Genomic DNA, 23,358 nt, shown 5'->3' with positions numbered 1-23,358 from the left:
TTGGCTGCCTCCCTCCCTCTCGCGCTCCCTCTCGCCCCGCCCCTTCCCAAGTGCGCACGCGGCCCTCGCAGCGCCCGCCCCTTAAAGGCAGGTATCCGCCGCAGCCGTTACAGCCCGCACGCCTAGAGGAGGTGGAAAGCGGCGCGCGCCAGCGAGCGAGGGAGGGAGGGAGTGACTGAGGGAGGGTTAACCCTTCCCTTGCCGCAGACTCCAACTGGGAGAGACTGAGAGAAAGAGACAGCCAGGCCGGACAGGCGCCCGGTGCATTGTGGGACTGGCTGGCTGGGGCTTCAAAAAGAAGAGGAAAAAAAAGGGCGGAGGGGAGCCCCGTTGGCGAGGCGGACGGTAAGAGGGAAGCGCGCGAGGCCGGACGGGGCCCTTAAAGGGGAACGCGCCCCGCTCCTGTCCCCGCCGGAGAGGCCGCGGGTGGGGGAGCCTGTCCGTTTAAGGGGCGCGGCGCGGGAGGAGGATGGAAGCCGCCGCGCAGGTCGGCCTTCGGGCCTGGAAGGGGTTAATCATGCTTCCTCCGCCGACATGGCTTGTTTCGTGAGCGCCTTCCCGTTGCGGCAGGGCGGAGTAGGGCGCCGGGCCTCTCTCTCGCCACACGCACAAAAAGCCGCCGCCTCAGCCGCCTCTCTTCGCCTTTAAATGGCTCTTGCCTGCTCGGCCTCCGAACAAAGGGTTAAAGTGGCGCTTCCTGGCGCGTTCAAACCGGCGCGCGCACACAGAGCCATGCACACAGAGAGAGGAGCGTCCTTTCCTGGGAATATGGAGGTGTTTTGGCGCGGCTGTGTCATGGTGGCGCCTCAGGCTCGATTTGTATTCGGGGAGGGCCAGAAGGCGGGAAGGCCGTGGAGATTCAAACACTGGGCCCTTCCACACAGCCACATAATAACCCAGAAAATCAAGGCAGGGAATCCACAATATCTGCGCTGAACTGGCTCATCTGAGCCCACACTGCCATATAATCCAGTTCAATGTGGATTTTATACAGCTGTGTGGAAGGCCCCAGTTTGCCATGAAAGGCGAGCAGCTTGGAAGGGGAAGGCCTCCCCCAGGTTTGGCTTCCTCCCTTTTTTGTCAAACAGGGTGTGAGGCCCCTTCCACGTCTGTCTATCTATCTCCCTATTCTATCTTCTATATATAAAAAGTAGCTGTCCCCTGCCACGCGTTGCTGTGGCCCACATGGGGGTTCTGTGTGGGAGGTTTGGCCCAATTCTATCGTTGGTGGGGTTCAGAATGCTCTGTGATTGTATGTGAACTATAAATCCCAGCAACTACAACTCCCAAATGTCAAGATTCTATTTTCCCCAAACTCCATCAGTGTTCACATTTGGCCATATGGAGTATTCCTTAAAAGGCTAGCAGCTTGGAAGGGGAAGGCCTCCCCCAGGTTTGGCTTCCTCCCTTTTTTGTCAAACAGGGTGTGAGGCCCCTTCCACGTCTGTCTATCTATCTTCCTATTCTATCTTCTATATATAAAAACTAGCTGCCCCCTGCCACGCGTTGCTGTGGCCCACATGGGGGTTCTGTGTGGGAGGTTTGGCCCAATTCTATCGTTGGTGGGGTTCAGAATGCTCTGTGATTGTAGGTGAACTATAAATCCCAGCAACTACAACTCCCAAATGTCAAGATTCTATTTCCACCAAACTTCACCAGTGTCCACATTTGGACATATGGAATATTTGTGTAGAGCAGGAGTCCTCAAACTAAGGCCCAGGGGCCAGATACGGCCCTCCAATGTCATTTACCCAGCCCACGCTCAGGGTCAACCTAAGTCTGAAATGACTTGAAAACACACAACAACAACAGCAACAACAATCCTATCTCATCAGCCAAAAGCAGGTCCACACTTTCCATTGAAATACTAATAAGTTTATATTTGTTAAAATTCTTCTTCATTTTAATTATTGTATTGTTTTAAAGTGTTTTCGCACTACAAATAAGATATGTGCAGTGTGCACAGGAATTCATTCAAGTTTTTTTCAAATTATAATCCGGCCCTCCAACAGTTTGAGGGATTGTGACCTGGCCCTCTGTTTAAAAAGTTTGAGGACCCCTCATGTAGAGTTTGGTCTACACAAATCTGGTGTCAATTCGTCCAGTGGTTTTTGAGTTCTGTTAATCCCACAAACATTACATTTTTATTTATATAGATGCTCTGTGCATAATGAGTATCTAAAAACAAAAGAACCAATGAACCAAATCACACCAAATTTGACAACAAAACGTCTCACAACACAAGGAGTGACCATCACTCAAAAATTATGATTTTGTCATTTGGGAGTTGTAGTTGCTGGGATTTATAGTTCACCTATAATCAAAGAGCATTCTGAACTCCATCAACGATGGAATTGAACCAAACTTGGCACACAGGACTGCCCTGACCAACAGAAAATACTGGAAGGGTTTGGTGGGCATGACCTTGAATTTTGGAATTGTAATTCACCTACATCCAGAGAACACTGTGGACTCAAACAATGATAGATCTGGACCAAACTACATGAATACTCAGTATGCCCAAATGTGAACACTGGTGGAGTTTGGGGGAAATAGACCATGACATTTGGGAATTATAGTTACTAGGATGTATAGTTCACCTACAATCAAAGAGCATTCCAAACCCCACCAACAATGGAATTGGGCCAAACATCCCACACAGAACCCCCATGGCCAGCATGTTTTCTGATGGTCTTTGGTGACCCTTCTGACACCCCCTGGTGACCCCCCCCCCCAGTGGTCTTGACTTCCCAGGTTGAGAAATGCTGCCTTAAGGCCATCCAGTCCAACCCCCTACACCAGGGCAAGAAAACATAATCACAGCCCTCCTGACAAAGGGCCATCCAGCCATTCACACACACATATATGTATATGACAGATGCAGTATCAAAGATTTGAAAGGGACCCCTAAAGAAGGACAATGATATGTTGCATGTTCCAGAGTAGGCAAACCAGGCAATCTCCACATCAACACTGGTAAAGAAACAGCAAGAAATACTGTTTACCCACAAGCATAAAGACATTACACATATTAGAAACCAACACTTTCTCATTACTTTATTTTCCAGATCACCAGACTGGGACACAGCAACGCATGGCAGGGGACCGCTAGTACCTGCATAAAATCCTCATTGAACTGGATTAAATGGCAGTGTGGACTCAGACAACCCAGTTCAAAACAGATATTATGGATTATCTGTCTTATATTCTGGTTTATATTGCTGTGTGGAAGGGCCCTTTAAAGAAAAAAGCCTTCCCAGTTTTGCCTCGTTTTGTGTCCCCACTCCCCCGCAAATATGGTTGTATCTACTTCAACCAAAGGCCCCTTCCCTTGCCATATAATTCAAATTATCAAAATAGATAATCCCCATTCACTATTTTGAACTGGATTATATGACTTTACACTGCTATATAATCCAGTTCAAATCAGATAATCTGGATTTTATATGGCAGTGCAGAAGGGGCCATAGATAGGCGTGTCGGTCTAACCTGGGGGCCCTTTTACACTGCCGTATAATCCAGAATATCAAGGCAGATAATCCTCATTATATAGAAGCCCCTGGTGCAGTGGATTAAACCCTTGTGTCAGCTGGACTAAAGAATGACGGGTCGCAGGTTCAAATCCTGAGAGAGCACGGATGAGCTCCCTCTATCAGCTCCAGCTCCCCATGTGGGGACATGAGAGAAGCCCCCACAACGATGGTAAAACATTGAAACATCCGGATGTCCCCTGGGCAACGTCCTTGCAGACGGCCAATTCTCTCACACTAGAAGCGACTTGCAGTTTCTCAAGTTGCTCCTGACACGAATAATAATAATCCACATTCCCTGCATTGAGCTGGATTATCTGAATCTACACTGCCATATAGTCCGGTTCAATGCAAATAACGTGGATGTTATACAGCTGTAGAAGGGGGTCTCTGTAGGAAAGGGTGACAATTATGGTTTCAGTTTGCAAGCAGAAACACCCAAACAATCCCACACTTTATGAACTACTTTTTATGTCCTCGGAGTTAAGAAAGAAATCAGAAATGCTTCCCAAAGCTGCCAATGATTACGTTATGTAACAAAATTTGAAAAAAAAATCTGTTTCTGGTTTAAAAACGTTTCCTCTTTAATTGTGCAGTACTTACTTTAAAAGTAGTAATTCTACTCCAGAAAATTCGTTTTTGTGGCAGCCTCAAACTATGTTGAATTGGTTGAGACTCAATGAGATATTCATTGAAAAACTATAGCACAATGTTCTGCGGGATGTCTTGCCCAAACAAAGTTTTTGCAGATTAATAAACTTTGTCCATGTTTTTGAAATCATAGAACCAATTAGGAAATGACATTTATAGCTCAGGAACAAAAATCGCGTTCTGGCATTGCAATGCCTTGCTCTCCTTTGCTGAAATAGCTCTCTCTGGTATTTCTGCTTCTTTTCAGTGCTCTTCGACTCAGGAAAGAAAGAAGGCCAGCCCACGTTTGGCTGTCCCCAAAGCACAGCCAAGAAGCAGTGTTTGGCATCGTTTACATGATGATATGAGAAGGTGCCATAGGCCTTTTTGCTGCCTGGCCAATGGTTCTCCATGGGGCACTAGTTCAGCTTGTCCTGTCAATGACATTAGAAGATTTGTAAAAAAGTGGCACACCGGTCTGAGGTACTGAAGGAAAAATTCCTTTCAAAAATAAGTAATTTGATTGATGGTTAAAGTTAGATGTTGATTTCCCACTAAATATTGTATAGTCCTGCAGAAGTTTAGCATTCATTTCAATTGTAACTACCTTGCAGACATTTACAGGATTGCCCAGTGAAGTTGCAGACATTTACAGGATTGCCCACGTCCTCAGACACCCCTTCAGGAGGTGCAGTGTAAATCCAGTAGTGTGCAGAAAGACATTCTAGTAACCAACAGAAATATTCTTAAGTAGACTGGATCATTTTCCTTGAAAGAAATATACAGTTCATCTTTAAGAATGAAGTAAACATTTTATTGCCCGGATTATTTCTGTTAGTAAAATGTTATATAGATAGTCCCCAAGTTACAAACAAGACAGGTTCTATAGGTTTGTTCTTAAGTTAAATTTGTCTGTAAGTCAGTACATTTTATGTGTAATTCCAGCTCTCTCCCCCCACCCTCTATTTAATGAGATGTTTGTTTTGCTGTCTGTGCCCTTGTTCAGAAGATTTTACCTGACTATATTTATTTATTTACGACAGACCAATCAACCTGCCTATCTTAGACTGCCTCACATGTTAAGAAAATTCACACTAGATATCCCTTCTCATTAGGCTTGAAAACTATAAAGACAGCAGAGAAATAAAATAAGATGTAGAAGGAAAGGGCGCATGTCACTTTTTTAAATTGCTTGTATTAGGGATTTATGTTCAAATATGAATATTCCCTATAATTCAGATGTAGAGACTAAGAGGAATTTGGTGAAAGTAGTTTTCTTTCACCAAGCATGTTTATTTCTATTCAGATATTTTTGTATAGAAGATATGGAAAATACCTTCTAAATATCTATGGCAAACAGTTTTATTTAATACTGTGGTTTGCAGTACTTTTGAGCTAATTCAGGATTGTTATAATGTTCTTTTATTTAAAAAAATCTTAGGATAAGTGTCCGGAAAACACACCACTGCATTTCTAAAAGAAGACGAAAAGCTGCTGATACTTAATTTTATGAGCATCATGTCTGTTCGGGAGTCATTTAATCCAGAAAGCTATGAACTCGACAAGAGCTTTCGGCTCACCCGATTTACAGAACTTAAAGGCACTGGTTGTAAAGTGCCCCAGGACGTTTTGCAGAAATTGCTTGAATCTCTACAAGAAAATCACTTCCAAGAAGATGAACAGTTTCTGGGAGCTGTCATGCCAAGATTGGGTAAGTATAAGATCTTTAATAGTGGTATTATTTTGCTGTTAGAGAAGAAGATCTAAAGTTATGGTTCAACCAACTGAAACATGTTTTGCTACCAAAATAATATATAGGCTTTTTAATACTCCTTGCCACTGTGCTGTTTTTTAAGAATCCACTGTAATATCCTTAGTATGTCAGGGACAGTGATAAAAAAGCAATTCCATCTCATATTGACATGTTATCTACATGAAGCAAAGAGTTTTGATAAGGTAGTTAGTTTAGCTGTCAGAAAAATGCCTGGTCAGTTTGGGCTAGTTAGCTAAATATCAATTCTGAGTGAAGGTTCTCCATTGTGCATATAGCAGGGCTCACGTTGCATTGCAGCAGGTGGTCTGTAGTTTGCTCTTCTCCACACTCACATGTCGTGGATTCCACTTTGTAGCCCCATTTCTTAAGGTTTGCTCTGCATCTCGTGGTACCAGAGCGCAGTCTGTTCAGCGCATTCCAAGTCGCCCAGTCTTCTGTGTGCCCAGGGGGGAGTCTCTCATTTGGTATCAGCCATTGATTGAGGTTCTGGGTTTGAGCCTGCCACATTTGGACTCTCGCTTGCTGAGGTGTTCCAGCGAGTGTCTCTGTAGATCTTAGAAAACTATTTCTTGATTTAATTCATGGTGTGGTGACATCCAGTGACTTTTGCTAGACCAGTCCACCGGGTTGAAGTAATTGGCTACAATTTGGTTCAGTATACATTTTTTTTAAATTTCTGGACCATTCCACAGAAATTTTTGCAATTGCCTGGATTATAGTCTGCATATAATGGGTACTGTATTTTATTCATAAAGTGTAGGATAACAATTTAGGTGTTCTTTAGCTTTCCTGGAATATCCAGTATCTTTCGGTCATTTTTTATAATTGTGTGTACACTTCTGTATCTATAAAACCAGAAATTGAAGCCCATCAGCTTTAAATTCAGCAAAATCGTTTCTGTTCCTGGATTTTATCTGGTCATCTTATTATTACTTCTTTGGGCTTCTGTTGTTGCTTCTTTAATCATACATACTTCCACAAGTGACTACATTTTCCAAAATATTGGAGAAATTGAAGTTGATGCAGACATCTATGGGATCTCCTGAATGCAAAATGTATATCATTTCCTTGGGGTTAATTAATTTTATTCCAGTTGAATCACTCTGCTTGTGAACTGAACAGCTAGGGCTAATTGTTACTATAGTATTTTCCTCCAAGCATTTAGCAGCATCTTCTTGACAGGTTCAGCAGTACTTATGTGTGTGCTTCTTCACATGTATCCACTATATTGTGATTGTGATTGTGTGTCAGATTTATTCAGTTGTTTTTGTAAGCTGCTGTGAGGCTTTATGGTTAAGATTGTGGCAAAATTATCATAGAAGCAACAAGAGTCCATACCTCTAGCTCACTGACTTAAAAACATCTTTTCTGGATATTTTCCCAAGATGAACAGGGCACTTTTCAAAGATAAACTCTCTGAACCCAGAGAGTGATCTAAGCAAACCTTTTGGCATTGTTTTCAATTAATCTGGTTTTGGAGAGATTAACTCAGAACTTGTTATAAGCAGCTCTACGCTTCTTGGATGAAGAGTGAGGAGGAATATGTTGATCAGAGACTATCGGTCTTATGACCCAACCCTGTTCTCAAAGGGATTTCAATTGATTCTTAAAATGAGAGAGAGGTGTTTGTATATGGGTATAGCCAGGCCCGTAGCCAGGATTTTGATTCGGAGGGGGGGGGGGCTGAGTCTGAGTGAAAGAGGGTCTGCCCTAGCAAACCTTTTGTATCGTTACCCCAATACCCCCATGCATATGGAATACATGGTGATCAGATCATGATATGAATAAACATAACAGTTTAAATAATGTACCAGTAAGGCCTTCTCACGGACCACCATGAGAATGCTTTGAACTGGATTATATTAGTCTACACTGCCATATAATTCAGTTCAAATCAGATAATCTGGATTTTATATGGCAATGTATATGTCGCTTCAGTAGCCTTCAGTTTCATGTGGTGTGTATTATTTTTGTTGAGTCTAGGAAGTACAGGTTGAGCATCCTTTATTCAGAATTTCAAAACACTCCCAAATCATCCAGTTGAGATAGTGATGCCTTTGCTTTCTGATGGTTCATTGTACGCAAACTGTTGCATGCACAAAACAATTAAAAATATTGTGTATAAAGGGTGTGTATGAAATATAAATGAATGTTGTGTTTATACTTGGTAATTCTTTGGGATTTATTCTATTTGTGGGGAAGGGAAGGGGGCAAGGATAGAATCAACTTTTGAGGATATCAAAGAAGCTATAATTATTGAGTAACAAAGTCCTGTCTTTGCAGGAATTGGAATGGATACTTGTGTTATTCCTTTGAGACATGGAGGCCTATCTTTGGTCCAGACTACAGATTATATTTATCCCATTGTGGATGATCCTTATATGATGGTAAGCTGCGTAAATAGATTTGTCATGTTCTTTCATAAAAGAATCTGTGATTGTGGTAGAAGGATGTACAAGTGGTTGCTTTTAGTGGTTGCCATTTGTTTGTAGAGTTTCTGTTATAATTGTTACTGCTGGTCCTGAGTTCCAGACTCTTGGAAGTACCAACAGTGTTTTTTGTAGTTAGTCAGGGATCAAATCTTGAACTAGGTAATTCTTAGATTTCTTTTGTTAGCCATCTACTAAATCCAGATAATTTTTCGTCCTCTTAACTAAATGGATACTTTCCTTCAATGATAAATTCAGTGATGCCCAAACTTATTCATATCAATGAGTATAGAGTACTATAATGATGATTTATTTATTTAACTTGTCCTGCCTTTTTCCGCATAAGATCCAAGGCAGCCCACATGTAAGTTTTAAAGAATACTACATGAATAAAAAATTAATTGTAAAGTTTGTGTTCTGTATTGAGGCCTTGGCCTTTGTAAGCCGCATCTAGTCCTTCGGGAGATGCTAGCGGGGTACAAATAAAGTTTAATAATAATAATAATACCATATTAAAAAAATAATATTTTATAACGGTATAATATTATTTAAAACCATTACAAGAATTTTAAAAAGAATGCAACATAAAAATTTTTCACATAGCCACTTAATCACCAAATACTCATTCAAATAAAAGAGAGTATTTACCTGCTAGCAGAAGTTGAGCAAGAAGTGGGGCAGCCTGGTTTCTTCTGGCAGAGCTCTACAGCCTATAAAAGAAGTTTTTTTAAAAAGCCTGTCTTTTTCTTCATTGTTGTTGAGTGCCCTAAAGGCAGTGTTTCCTTAATGGCAATCCTGTCACTTTTTCCCTTCCAAATTTATTCAGAGGTGGTTCACCATTTCTTTCCTCTTAGGCTGAGAGTGTGTGACTCTGTCAAGATCAGCCTGCAGATTTCTATAGCTGAGCAAATACTTAAACCCTTACTGGGTCATGGTCTACAATTCAAATGTTGACACTCTCGGCTCCATTACTAACATTTCCATTGAGAACTCCTACCGTCTTCTTTGTTGTTGCTTATATTACATGTCAGAGTTGTATATGCATGGGTGGTGCCTGGAAGCACAGAACTCAATTTTTTATGTTCTCTTTTAGGGACGCATAGCCTGTGCCAATGTTCTTAGTGATCTTTATGCTATGGGGGTCACTGAGTGTGACAATATGTTGATGCTTCTTGGAATAAGTAATAAAATGACAGACAGGGTAAGTTCTTTAAAGAATACTAAGGAAACAAATTTTGTTACTATGGATCTTTCATTAATTCACTCATTTTTATTCCTATTTGTTTTCATCTATAGGAAAGGGACAAAATAATGCCTTTAATTATCCAAGGATTCAAAGATGCTGCAGAAGAAGCAGGAACATCAGTGACCGGTGGTCAAACAGTGTTAAACCCATGGATTGTTTTAGGAGGGGTAGCTACAACTGTTTGTCAACCTAATGAGTTTATAATGTGAGTGGCAGGTATCATCCAATGCAAGAATAGCTAAAAAGATGGAATAGTTGCTATGAGAACTGAGGTTTTTTTCCAGTAATGTCAGTTATGGGGACATTAGGTGCTTGCTTTTTGCATGGAAGTGTGGGTGTTGTCTCAATTGGATTATACAATCTTATGATGCTGAGGAGGAAGCAAACCCCACTCATCTATGGGGCTTATTTATCACTGTCCTAAGGATGGTTGCTTCAAAAACATAAAACAGGAGCCAATTTCTTTATTTGAAGAGAGAAACTGCAGAACAAAACAAGCTTCTGGGATTTTTTTAAATGGTAAGCTTGTTAATAAATTGTGGAGTTGAATGCTGAGAGGATATGATTGTTGCTAATTAATGGAAATTACAAAGGAATTCCATCCAATCTTGGGGGTACCATGTGGCTGTAAATTTGACTATAATTTCAGTAATTGGCTATCAGAGTTTTAAAATGTTTTTTAAGATTGTTCTGATATCCACAATTATTTATTTATTTATTTATTTATTTACTTACAGCTTTTATATTCTGCCCTTCTCACCCTGCAGGGGACTCAGGGCGGATTACAGTGTACACATATATGGCAAACATTCAATGCCAATTTTGACATACAGACATAGACAGAGGCTATGTAACTTTTTCTGGCCGCCGGGAGCTGTCGCTTTCATCGTCCATCTGCGACGCTGATGAAGCACTTCCGCATTCCCCGCATGCTTCCCCGCTGGAATGCTTTGCTGGAGTCTTCTTTATGGCCTCATAAATCAGTTAATTTAGCCTCCCCACACTTTAAGGTGGTACCTAATTTTCCTACTTGACAGATTCAACTGTCTTTCGGGTTGCAAAGGTTGACAACAGGCTACACACAATTGTTTGGAAACCCACTCCAACCCGGGCTGGCTTCAAACTCATGACCTTTTGGTCAGAGTGATCTTAATGCAGCTGACACTCAGCCTGCTGCGCCACAATCCCGGTGGTCTTGGGGCAGTGTACAGTATTATAGTAACCAATTAAACAGTTTTAAACAATAGGCTTCTACAGATCGAAGGTAAATTCTTTAGACTTTAGAAAAATGGTGTGATTTTGGCTTGGTTCCAATAATGGTACCATTGGTAGCATATGACCATCCATGGGAATTACGTTTTGCAACAGAGAAAGACCTTTCCTATGTTTGTGTATTGTTCATTTGGACCCAGATGACTGCAGGTTTTAGATGTATAGCATGTGTGCATACAAAGAGAGATGGTCTGTCAAGTATTAACACCACAGATCCCAACATATTTAGGGCTTAATGTGTCATCAGTAACTCCTTGAATTTAAACTGGAGGTTAAAGAACAAACAATGTAATATCTTAAGCATCCTGTATACAAGATACATATTTTGAATTGAGTGCAGTTTCCTTTTTATATGCAAGGCTGGGAGAAAGGAAAAATAACAGACACAAATGAATAAATGTCTCTAAATCAGTGGTTCTCAACCTGTGTGTCCCCAGGTGTTTTGGCCTACAACTCCCAGAAATCCCAGGCAATTTACTAGCTGTTAGGATTTCTGGCAGTCGAAGGTCAAAACATCTGGGGACCCACAGGTTGAGAACCACTGTTCTAAATGAATACATTTCACAGGATACTTTGAAAACTATTTGTTTTTATTTTGTTAAAGGGTAGCCTCTTTTCCTTAATATGCTCCATGGAATGATGGCTGGGGAATGATTGTTACATTTAATTTCCCCCAAAAAAATGGACTTAAAAGTGACTTACAATTTAAAACAAAAACAATACAGTTAAAATTATTACTTAATGTGTACCTTAAACAAAAATGTGGGTGTCTTTTTTGCAGGCCAGATAATGCAGTACCAGGAGATGTGCTTGTGTTAACTAAACCCTTGGGAACACAAGTTGCTGTAGCAGTTCACCAGTGGCTAGATATTGTAAGTATAAATTGGTTTAAGTGTAGTTGGAATAAAGTATTCGAGAATTGTTGGGTGTCTCGCTGTCCCTGTAGCTGCATTGATTTTGAAAATTCACCTAAGCTTAATTAGTATTTAACCCAGTGAATCAAAATAAACTTAAACCAAATTTACTAACTGCCTACAATTTTGTAACATTAGCTGGACTTCTGTCCCGTGTTCACAAATCCATTATCTGGCTATATAAAACATCTAAAATAGGTTTACATATGGCAATACTGAAGTTTTTCATTGTAAAAACAAACATATCTCTACCTGTGTTTTTATATGATGTTTCTGTGGAGAGAATGTATATTATATGCAAAAACCTTTTTAAAAAGTTCTTAAATTACAAAAATATGCACATTTCTTGGGAAAATAGTTTTAAACAATATGAATCATTCCTACCAGTGGCTTTGCCTTTTTTGAGGTACATATGCTTCTGCACGTCAAAGGACCCCATTGTTTGTTGATTTCTTTCCCATCTTCCACTCAAAAAATTTTTCGGAGATTGTGGAAGTAGTGACAATGTTAGCTGCTCTTTTTTAGTTTTTACATGGATAATACACAATATAAATATTTTTGAAATTAGTAAATATTTTAATCTGGCAGTAAATTTTAATGGATGCAGTTTGTCTTATTTCTGAGTAAAAAACATGACATGAAACCATTTCTTATGGTGAAAACCCAAGTAAACTATGAAAAGCTTCAGATTGCTCCAAGCTTATTGAATGGGTAATTTCAGGTGTAGTTCATGTATAATATGATGCACTTTGGGCCTAACAAATCTCTGCTTTGGATATTCACTGGAGTCTGAATTGATGGTGATTAATCAAGAAAGAAATCTTTGTAGTGTGCGGAATAGCTCAATACCTATCTGATGTTGTATGGATATAGAAATGGTGAATTCTTTTCCAGATGGCATTAGAAGAGAGAAAGTAAAAAATCTACTGGTATCATAAGGACATTATACAAATTTATGGTCCATCCATGTTTAGAGAGCTAGTGTATACCTTAAAAAATTTAAAACATAAAATGGTGTATTTTTTAAATTATGCATTATTAGGATGATTCATGCTCAGGATGGGTATGGTACACAATGCCAGCTGCTGCAGAGCAGCAAGAAGAGAGGGCAGTTGTTGTCATACCTTTCTTCTGTGCTTCTCTGAATGTTCCCTGGGAAATATGTTGGATTAGAATCACAGAGTTGAAAGACAGTTCAAGGGCCAGCTATTCCCTTGCAATGTAGTTAAACCTTTAATTGTTTTCCTGCATCCTCTAGGTATTTTATGTAACTGCAACCTAGTGTTCATGTTTCTTGATTTTGTGGACAAATTAATATTTTTATCTTCATATTCTTTTTCTATATATTAGCCAGAAAAATGGAATAAAATTAAGTTGGTTGTAACACAAGAAGATGTAGAACTAGCATATCAAGAAGCAATGATGAACATGGCAAGACTCAACAGAACAGGTACAAGAAATAGAAATATTTGCTTAATGGATTTTGTTTGGTGTTGTGTGCCTTCAAATAGTTTCCGATGGACCTATGATGATCCTAAGGCGAAGTTATCACAGGGCTTTCTGGATCTGAGAGTATGTGACTTGCCCAAGTCACTTAGTGATTTTCGTGGCTGAGCATTGTTTGAATCTTGGTCCTTGGATTTTATTGGGAAACTAGCTGTACCCGTCACGCGTTGCTGTGGCCAACCTTCCCTCTTTCTCTCCTTCTTTCCCTCCTTCCATCACATCCTCCTTCCTTCCTTCCTTCCGTCCGTCCGTCCGTCTTCTCTTCTTCCATCCTTCTCTATCTCTTTCCTTCCCCCCTTTTTCTTTCTCTTCTGCTGTCCTTTTCTTCCTTCTTTCCTTCCCTCCCTCTGTCTCTACTTCTCCCCTTCCTTCGCTCCCTCTTTCCTTGCTTCTTTCCCTTTTTTCTTTCCTTCTCTCCTTCCTTCCTTCTCTAACTTTCCTTTGTTCTCTCTTTTTCCTTCCCTCCCTCTTTCTCTCCTTCCTTCCTTCCTTCTCTCTTTGCTTCCATGCTTCCCTATCCCTTTCCTTCCTTCTTTCTTTCCCTCCCTCCCGCTTTCTTTTCTTCCTTCCTTTTTTTTCTTCCCCTTCCCTCCCTCTTTCTTCCCTTTTTCTGTATTGTCGTTTAGCTTTTCGTCATTTAGCTTTTTGGGGCTTTTTAAATTCCTTCTGCTGCGTTTTTCAGTGTTTTTATGAGTGAAGCATATACATTGGGTTGTTAGGTGTATTGTGTCCAAATTTGGTGTCAATTCCCCCAGTGGTTTTTGAGTTCTGTTAATCCCACAAACAAACATTACATTTTTATTTATATAGATAAATGGCTACACTGTATTGTCGAAGGCTTTCATGGCCAGAATCACTGGGTTGTTGTAGGGTTTTTGGGGCTATATGGCCATGTCCCCACAATAGAGGCATTCTCTCCTGACGTTTCGCCTGCATCTATGGCAAGCATCTTCAGAGGTTGTGAAGTCATTGGCTACATTGTTGCATTAAAGTAGTGTTTTAAGTATATTGAATAAAACATACATAGGTTTAATATACTGGCATTATACTTATATTTCAGACTTAAATTTAAAAATTTGAGTCTGAAAAATATTGGTATTTTTGAATATTTTCAAAAATATTGAATATTTTAAAGTAGTATTCTTTGTTATTCGCCTCTCCTTAAGAAGGGGTACAACATGTCAAAATATATAGTTAAAATACATATACCACTAAAACACATATAATAAAAGGGATGCACCTAAGATTTGAACACATTAAAATAATTCATGCCGTAACATTATTTATATTCATGGTTTAAAGTTTACAGGGTAAGCCTGTTGGAAGAGATAAGTCTTTAACTATGTCTTAAATGTTGACAGCTGATGAAAAGTTCCTTAACTTGCCAGTCAGGTTCTGGCTGGTTGAAGTAAATATTCCCCAGAGGACCCTAAGTGTCCAGGGCAGATTGTAACCCAGATCCAATCCATATAGGACTTTAAAGGTCATACCATCACGGTGTGTTTTTATGTTGCTCAATCAAAAAAATAATCTGCTCAACCAATTTACATAGTAAAAGAGAACCCTTGCCTACAGGCTTATGAACTAAAAACCTCAACATAGAATGAGAAAAGGGAAAGGAGAAGAAAAGGGGGTAGGGCCAGGCAGAGCTTGATTGGGCTTTAGAATAGCTTGGATTTGTAAACTTTTGGGAACAGTATAGACCACAGCTTTCCAAACTATGCTGCAACATGTTTAAGTGTTTTGTTTGCAGTATGTAAGCGTGTCATGTGAACACAGAATTTTTAAAATTCTTGCACATACTTACTGATAAATGACAAAAATCTTGGAAATTTATGTTATATATATTTTTTAAAAAACATAAATGAAAGCTTTGTATGTGCCTCCATACATTTCATTATTATAGTTTATATATATATCCATATCTCTTACAAAGGAAGGTTTAGCCTCCAGTTTGCTAGTAAAACTGAATTACTGTGTCGCAAAATGATGCGCCTCTGTAAAGTATATCATCAACATGAAATGTTTGGAAAGCTCTGGTGTAGCCCCTTCCCCTGTCCTGGAATCAGTGTAGTGTTGTCCTGTGTCTATTGAAAGACCAGAACAAGTTTTTCCCCCCAATGTACAGGTAAAATTTCTTCCATTTTGTGTTGTTTTAGATATCCAAAAGCTTTTTAAATGATGCTATACATTTAATTGGATGCTTCTCAAAGTTTCATTAGTGTCCCTATAAAGAAATATTCAAATTCTAAAGCATAATTTTAAAGTTTTTAAAAGATGACTTAAACAGTCTTTTGTTGTTGGTCTGGTAGAAATATTTTGACTTCTTTCATAGAATCATAGAGTTGGAAGAGACCTCATGGGCCATCCGGTCCAACCCCTGCCAAGAAGCAGGAATATTGTATTCAAAGCACTCCTGACAGATGGCCATCTAGCCTCTGTTTAAAAACCTCCAAAGAAGGAGCCTCCACCACACTCCGGGGCAGAGAGTTCCACTGCTGAACGGCTCTCACAGTCAGGAAGTTCTTCCTTATGTTCAGATGGAATCTCCTTTCTTGTAGTTTGAAGCCAGTTTCCACGTCCTAGTCTCCATGTCATTCATTTTGTAGTACTCAGTAAGAGGCACTTGGGATTTTGCCAGCCCTTACATTTGATCTGTTTCCAGCTCTTTATATATTTTAATATGAATGGATTTCATAATTTTCTATTGTGGTAGTCTTCAAAAGCAGCTGTGTTGGTCTCTCGTAATTTTTATTTATTTAGTTCAAACATTTGTACCCCGTCCTCAACCCCGGCCGGGGGGGTGGGGGAGGCAGACTAAGGGTGGCTTACAACCGGCAATAATTTGATGCTAACACATACAAACAAATATAACATAAATCAAACATTAATTAAAACATTAAATTATAAAAATATCAATTCCAAATATTATTAACATTATTAACAATCTAGCCGCATCCAAGTCCAATTCAGTGCCCAGAGTCCCAGTCCAAAGCTTTTCTGTTACCAAGAAAAGAAGGGAGACCAAAAAAAAAGTGGCCTCACCTTTAAGACTGCTTTTAAAAATTTTGCTGGAGCTTTTATGAATACAAACCCACTTTTTCAGAGTGGTATTGGAGTCTTGATATTCTGAGGATGCCTGGTTGACACCATAGTTGTTTCATTAAAAATGAATGTAAGTTGCCCAGTTTCTTGACAAATTCCTAACTCAATTCCTAATTTAATTTTTATTCATTAGCTCCTCTTTTGTAGGGGAATTTTCCCCTTAATCTCAACAGGTGGGACTTTCCTGAAGATTTTACAAAATGTTACATTGTTACTCTTTGTCCAGGGTTTAATCTGCTTTTATTTTAACTATATGTACATAGATTTAAACTGTTTCAGCTCCTGACAGGGTGATTTTATTTATTTATTGCACAACTGTTTGTCTTTTATTTCAAGCTGCAGGACTGATGCACACATTCAATGCTCACGCCGCCACAGACATCACAGGCTTTGGAATCCTGGGACATGCACAAAATCTCGCTAAGCAGCAGCGCAATGAAGTGTCCTTCGTTATACATAACCTTCCTGTCCTTGCCAAAATGGCTGCAGTTAGCAAGGCATGTGGCAATATGTTTGGCCTTATGCACGGGACCTGTCCTGAAACTTCAGGTACATCTTTTTGTAAAGTACTCTTTCCTTTTTAAAAAGTCACAGCACTTTACACATGTAGTAGAAAACCTCTTAAGAACTGCTGACAAGTTTGTTAACGGAGTGTAGTTGGCCAGGCAAAAAACTGATTGCTAAATCAAGCTGATGTCCAGTATGTACTGTATTTTGAACAGTACTGTATTTTGAAGCATTTTGTGAAAACTTTGATGTATACAATTGAATGATGTTGCAGTATTTTTATAATGGTGTTTTGTATTTCAGCTGGAAATCATTTATAGCTAAATAGAAAAGGTTGTGATGTTTTCTTCTGGAAGACTCAGATTCCATAAAATAAGAGACAAGTCTGGCCAAAATAATAATAATATAATAATAATAATTTTATTTTTATACCCTGTCTCCATCTCCCCGAAGGGACTCAGGGCAGCTTACATGGGGCCAAGCCCAATCACACAGAGTTAAAACATAGCATATAAAATATAACAATAATATAAAACAGCATAAAACAACAACAACATAATAATAATAATAGTAATAGTAATAAAACATCATAAGCAACAACCAAGGACACATTTCCAAGTCTTGTTGTGGGAGGGCGGGCTGGTGTGCAAACAGGTTAGAAAATAGGTTAATCAATAAGGTGTATAGATCATGTAGCAGAGTAAGGATGGGGACATACTCCCCCTGAAGACACAGTTCCACAGTCTGGGGCTAATCCTGAGCTCATTGCTGACCCTGGAACCCCAGGTGTCAGTGGTAGCCAGGTGTCTTACCATCCACAAGGTACAGAGTACACCATGCTAGCTTTCAAAACAGTTGGCTTCTTCATCAGGCAAAGGTGGTAAATGTGATGTAGTAGAACAGTTGGGATCTTGGTGCATCTCACTTGTATAAGCAAGTGAGTGTGCTGTCAAGATCTAATGAGGTGCATTTTACACTTTTTATTTGGCCTAATAGAGATTAACTGTTGCGTGTTTTCAAGTCATTTCCAACTTACAGCAACCCTAAAGTGACCGTATCACGAGGTTTTCTTGGCAAGATTTATTTAGAGGGATTTGCCTTTGTGACTTGCCTAAGGTTATCCACTGGGTTTCTATAACTGAGCGCTGATTTGAACCGTAGTCTCCAGAATCTAATAAAAGTATCACAATGTATTTTGTATGTTGGAATTTTTCTGTATGGCCAGCATGACAACATCTCCATGTTGTTTAGAGATTCAGTAGAGGGCGATCTTTCCCCAGATAGCACAGTTAGCTGCTACTGCTTGAGGGCGGTTGCAAGTTCTGCTTTGGAACTCAGTGTTGCAATCCATGTGCTTGTACAGTGGGTGGATATTATACAAAATATGCGTGTAATGGAAAGTAAAATAATTACACAGGTGATCTACATGGAGATCATTAGCCATGCATTTCTAGGATAGAATTGAAAAGTTAGAAGGAACCAGGAGTTCTGACATTTTTTTTAGTAACCCTTACCAAATGAAGTAAAAATTAAGCTCCTTAAAGATTGGTAACAGGAAACAAATTGATGGTGAATTGTGTCTAGTGACTATTATGCTACCAAATAGGAAGTGAGTAGAAATGTATGGCACCAAAGTGCTTATGGATATATAGTGGATACAAAACAATAGAATAATGAAAAGTATTCAATATACCCCAAAGAGAATTCTTGGATGGGGGTTTCCAAATCTACAATATTATTATGATGCTTTCCAATTAAGAGCATTATTAGAAATAAGTTTAAAGGGAGAAGATAAATGGATAAAAGTAGAGCACGAAATCTAGGATGGGGAAAATATGGATTATACACCAGAGATATTAACAAAATAAAGGAAAAACTAACAGAACCGAGAAAGGTAGCATTCGATTGCTGGCTAAAATGGCAAAAACTATGGGCATATAAAATATCCAGAAAAACTCCAATTAAGAGCATGGGACTTTCTGAAAGGTCAGCAAATAACTTGGAAGAAAAGGGATTAAGGAGGGTAAAAGACATGTGGAAACAATATGGAGAAATAATTAATTGGCCAGAGTTTTTGGAAAAGGGGAGAAAAGAGAATTGGTTAAAATTAAGAGGGATTAGGGAAAAGGTAAAAAAAGAGGCTGTACAGCCCACTGAAGAATTAAAGGTAGATAAATTGCTTAACGCAAGAGAAAAAACAAGTAAAGGAACAGTGGCAAAAATATACAGTTTAATGGTAGAAGATAAGGAGTTTATGATTAGAGCAATACGTAACAAATGGAATGAGGATAAATCATTAAGTACACAAGAAATAGAGGAAATAATCAGGAACATGAATAAAATAAAAACAGAAAAATATAATGAATTAGCAAAAAAGATGGTATTAAGATGGTATGGAACCCCTGAACAACTGGCTTATATAAGTAAAAGGGATGAATTCAAAGTGTTGGCACTGTAATAAAGAAAAAGGTACTTATTCACATACGTGGTGGGAGTGTTCTGAAATAAAACAATTCTGGCAAATAATACAAGCAAAAATTCAGGAGATATTGCAGATAAAAATTCAAATTAAAAATGATTTGCTACTATGGGGAGTGTTGGATCACCCGAATATATCAATCAATTATCAATAGTTATTTAAAGTAACAATAAGAGCAGCACATGCGGTGATCGCTAGAGGATGGAAAGACAAATTGAAATGGACATTAAATAGTTGGAATGATTATATGTATGATCAAGTGTTGTTAGATATTACGGGAGTTATGACTAAGCAAGCAACAAGAACGGACAAACAAAATCTATATAAATAAAAATGTAATGTTCGTTTGTGCTATTCACAGAACTCAGAAACCACTGGGGCAATTGACACCAAATTTGGGCACTATGTCCCTGACAACCCAATGTATGTTCTCCACTCCAAAAAAACAATGGAAACCAAAAGCAGAAAGGACTTCTAAACTGCATGTCCACAAAGGAGAAACTGCATGTCTGCAGAGACCCATGGCCACATCCCCTCCTCCTCCTCGCGGGGAAACAGCCGGCCGTTAAAGCCAGGCACACGTGCACAGCTACACACACACACAAGCGACTGTGGAGGCTTGCCGCATGCAGCCCTTCTCTTCCCCTCCTATGTCAGGAGAGCAGTCTCCTCCTCCTTTCCCTGTTGGAAAGTGCCAGCAGCAGCAACGAAGTGCACCACGCAAGGAAGAAGGGGGGAGAAGGTGGGAGGAAGCGGAGGAGGCGGCAAGGAAGGTCCATGGTGCTTGAATGAAGGACCTTCCGTCTCTCCCTCCCTTCCCTTTTCTCCTTTTCCTTTCTTTCCTTCTCCTTCCTTTCCTTCTTTCCCTCCTTCCTTTTTCCTTTCCTTCTTTTCCTTCCTCCCTCCCTCCCTTTCCTCCTTCTTTCCCTTTCTTCATTTCCTTCCTTTTCATTTCCTTCCCTTCCTCCTTCCTTTCTTCTCCTTCCTTCCTCCCTCCCTTCCTGTCCCTCCTTCTTTCTTTTCCTTCCTTCCATTCTTTCCCTCCCTTCCTTTTTCCTTCCTTCTTTCCTGTCCCTCCTTCCTTTCTTCTTCCTTTCCTTCTTTCTATGTAAGATATAAATACAATATTAAATGGAAGGGACAGTCAAGAAGTAACGAGAGAAGGAGGGAAAGAAGGAAAGAAAGAAAGATAGAGAAGCAAGGAAGGAGAGAAGGAAATAAAAAAGTGAAAGGAAAAAGAGAGGGAAGGAAGGAGAGAAGGAACGAAAGATAGGGAAGGAAGGATGTAACCAAAGAGCAAAGAAAAGGAGGAAAGAAACCGGTAGAGATAGAAGAAAGATGAGAGATAGGGAAAGAAAAAGAGGAAAGGAAAGAAAGAGGGAAGGGAGGAGAGAAAGAGGGAGGGAAAGTTGGCCACAGCAACGCGTGGCGGGTACAGCTGGTGAAATTATAAATAGATGGAAGGTCTACTTCAACTGGGTGAAAAATGGAGGAGCCAAAGATTACATCAAAGAAAAAATTCAAACACTTCACCAGTGGCTGGATCGGCAAGATTAGTAGAAATATTCTGTGGTTGAGGAAGGAGGGAGAGGGAGGGAAAAATATAATTTACATCAGTGTAAACTAGCATAATGCCATTAATATTTGTTGAATTACTTGGGATTTATGCTTATAACACTTGGAATATGGTTTGCTGATTTGTGTTTACACCATAATAAAATATGTTAAAAATATATATAGTGCAGGGGTCCTTAAACTTTTTAAACAGAGGACCAGGTCACAGTCCCTCAAACTGTTGGAGGGCCAGATTATAATTTGAAAATAACATGAATGAATTCCTATGCATGCTGCACGTATCTTATTTGTAGTGCAAAAAACACTTTAAAACAATACAATAATTAAAATGAAGAACAAATATAAACTTATTAGTATTTCAATGGGAAGTGTGGACCTGCTTTTGGCTGATGAGATAGAATTGTTGTTGTTGTTGTTGTTGTTGTTGTGTGCTTTCAAGCCACTTCAGACTTAGGTTGACCCTGAGTGAGGGCTGGGTAAATGACCTTGGAGGGCCGTATCCGGCCCCCGGGCCTTAGTTTGGGGACCCCTGATATAGTGGGTACAATACCAATGTAACATAAAATGTATTTTGAATGTCACCATCATTCATCAGTACTGGCAAGGGTGGGGTTAATCTGTATATAATTTCCAGCTTAACTAGTTATTGATTGCCTATGCTTTCAGAATAATGGGTTCAGGATTTGAAGAGAAGCAGAAGTTAAAATCTGAAGTATAAATGAAAACTAATGCACATTTCTTCTTCCTTGCAGGAGGTCTCCTTATCTGTTTACCACGTGAACAAGCAGCACGTTTCTGTGCTGAAATAAAGTCTCCAAAATATGGTGAAGGTCACCAAGCATGGATTATTGGGATTGTAGAAAAGGGCAATCGCACTGCCAGAATTATAGACAAACCTCGAATCATTGAGGTTGCACCACAAGTGGCCACTCAGAACGTGAATCCAACGCCTGGGGCGGTGTCTTAATCTAGAGAAAATAGCTTTTTTTTGTTTTTTGTTTTGTTTTTTAAATAGATCTATTCCTTTATCATTTTACAGCCTAAAGAACTGTACAATGAGAAGAAGAAACACATTGTGTCTGCAAATCTGGTGGCCTTAGGTCAGTTTGAATGGAGCACGTTTAATAAAATAAAACCCATTGCCTTTTTTCCTGTTACATTAACTGAAGATGCACCTAATTTTGAGGCAGCTTCTGAGTTGAAAATTATATTGTTATCCAATACTGTTGATTCATTTTGAATCTTTAGACACTTATCTCTTGCCGCATAGGCTCTTTTTTTAAAAGGTGCTTTCACATAGCACAAACATTACCGGTAGCGGTTTCAAATAGTAGCTTGAGTCCTTTTCCACTATATGTGTATTTATCATTAGGTCTAATTTTGGATGCCTTGAATAAAATTCCAGAAGGGCAATAAATTTGATACATGATGCACAGTGGGTTTTACCCAGTAGCAAAGAGAGTTCCATGTCTGCATTCAATCTTTGATTTATAAAATGTATCTTTTCTGATGAGCAACTACAACCCTGGACATTGTCTATTCATTACAGCAAGCAAGTGCTGACTTTGCATGGGAAGCACTTTGAAGCTGAAGGAGGAAAACTAATGATGTTCTTTGTAGATCAGACATTATTTACTTGTATTATCAATAATTGTTTCTTTTATTGATGGTATGAAAGATGATGCTCAGTTTTACAATGTGATTGGATGTGCTATAGAAGAACAAGGTATTACCAGCCAAAAGAAAGTTCCTGTATAATCATTTACAATTCACTATATAATTAACTACACAAAATAATTTTTAAATATAACCAATTAAAAAAAGCTTCTGTGGATGGTAGTGTTTAATACATTTTATATTTTGTATAGTGATGATTATAAACCCTTTTTTGTTAAAATCAACTATCTAGTATAATGCTTAGTATTTTTGTTCTCTGCTCAAAATTCATTTTTGTGCACGCGTTTGTGATGTGTTTAAAATCTACTTTGCCAACATTGCAGCCCGAACTTAAGCTTATTATTTGAATAAATATTTAATTTTGTATTGCTCTTGTACAAGTAGATAACCTTTCAAATCTTATGACTAAGTTTACTGGTTGATAGAAAGTGGTGATTTTGGTATAATTACAACTGTGATATAACTGTGAACACAATCAGGGTATCTTTAAAATAGCGTATTGTAAATAGGAGGTGATTCCTCCTTGTTTCAGTGGGAGAACCATGGGGGACACCGCTTATGCCAGCTCCAACTGTTGCTCTGGGCAAAGTGAAGAGAGGGGAGGCCAGGCGACAGTTCCATCTTGTCTCCTGGATATGTCATCAGCTGGAGACCCCTCCCCGCATCACCAGCTGCTGCTCTGGGCCAGAGTGAAGAGGGGGGGGGGGCAGGGAA

The 23,358-nt window shown here is 39.3% G+C and overlaps 1 protein-coding gene across 1 annotated transcript; it reads left to right on the top strand.

Moving 5' to 3' along the window:
- Window positions 1-64: 64 nt before the first annotated feature.
- Window positions 65-23,010, top strand: SEPHS1 (selenophosphate synthetase 1). The gene is made up of 10 exons (XM_060778227.2): window positions 65-345; window positions 4,429-4,643; window positions 5,602-5,871; window positions 8,218-8,321; window positions 9,457-9,564; window positions 9,660-9,814; window positions 11,663-11,753; window positions 13,146-13,245; window positions 16,743-16,955; window positions 21,720-23,010. Exons 3-10 carry the CDS (start codon window positions 5,670-5,672, stop codon window positions 21,932-21,934), a joined length of 1,188 nt encoding a protein of 395 aa, XP_060634210.1. The 5' UTR covers window positions 65-345; window positions 4,429-4,643; window positions 5,602-5,669; the 3' UTR covers window positions 21,935-23,010.
- Window positions 23,011-23,358: the final 348 nt, after the last annotated feature.

Source organism: Anolis sagrei, chromosome 5 (assembly GCF_037176765.1).
Source record: "Anolis sagrei isolate rAnoSag1 chromosome 5, rAnoSag1.mat, whole genome shotgun sequence".
Classification (NCBI taxonomy): Eukaryota; Metazoa; Chordata; class Lepidosauria; order Squamata; family Dactyloidae; genus Anolis; species Anolis sagrei.
This window is presented reverse-complemented; position numbering and strand designations above follow the sequence as displayed.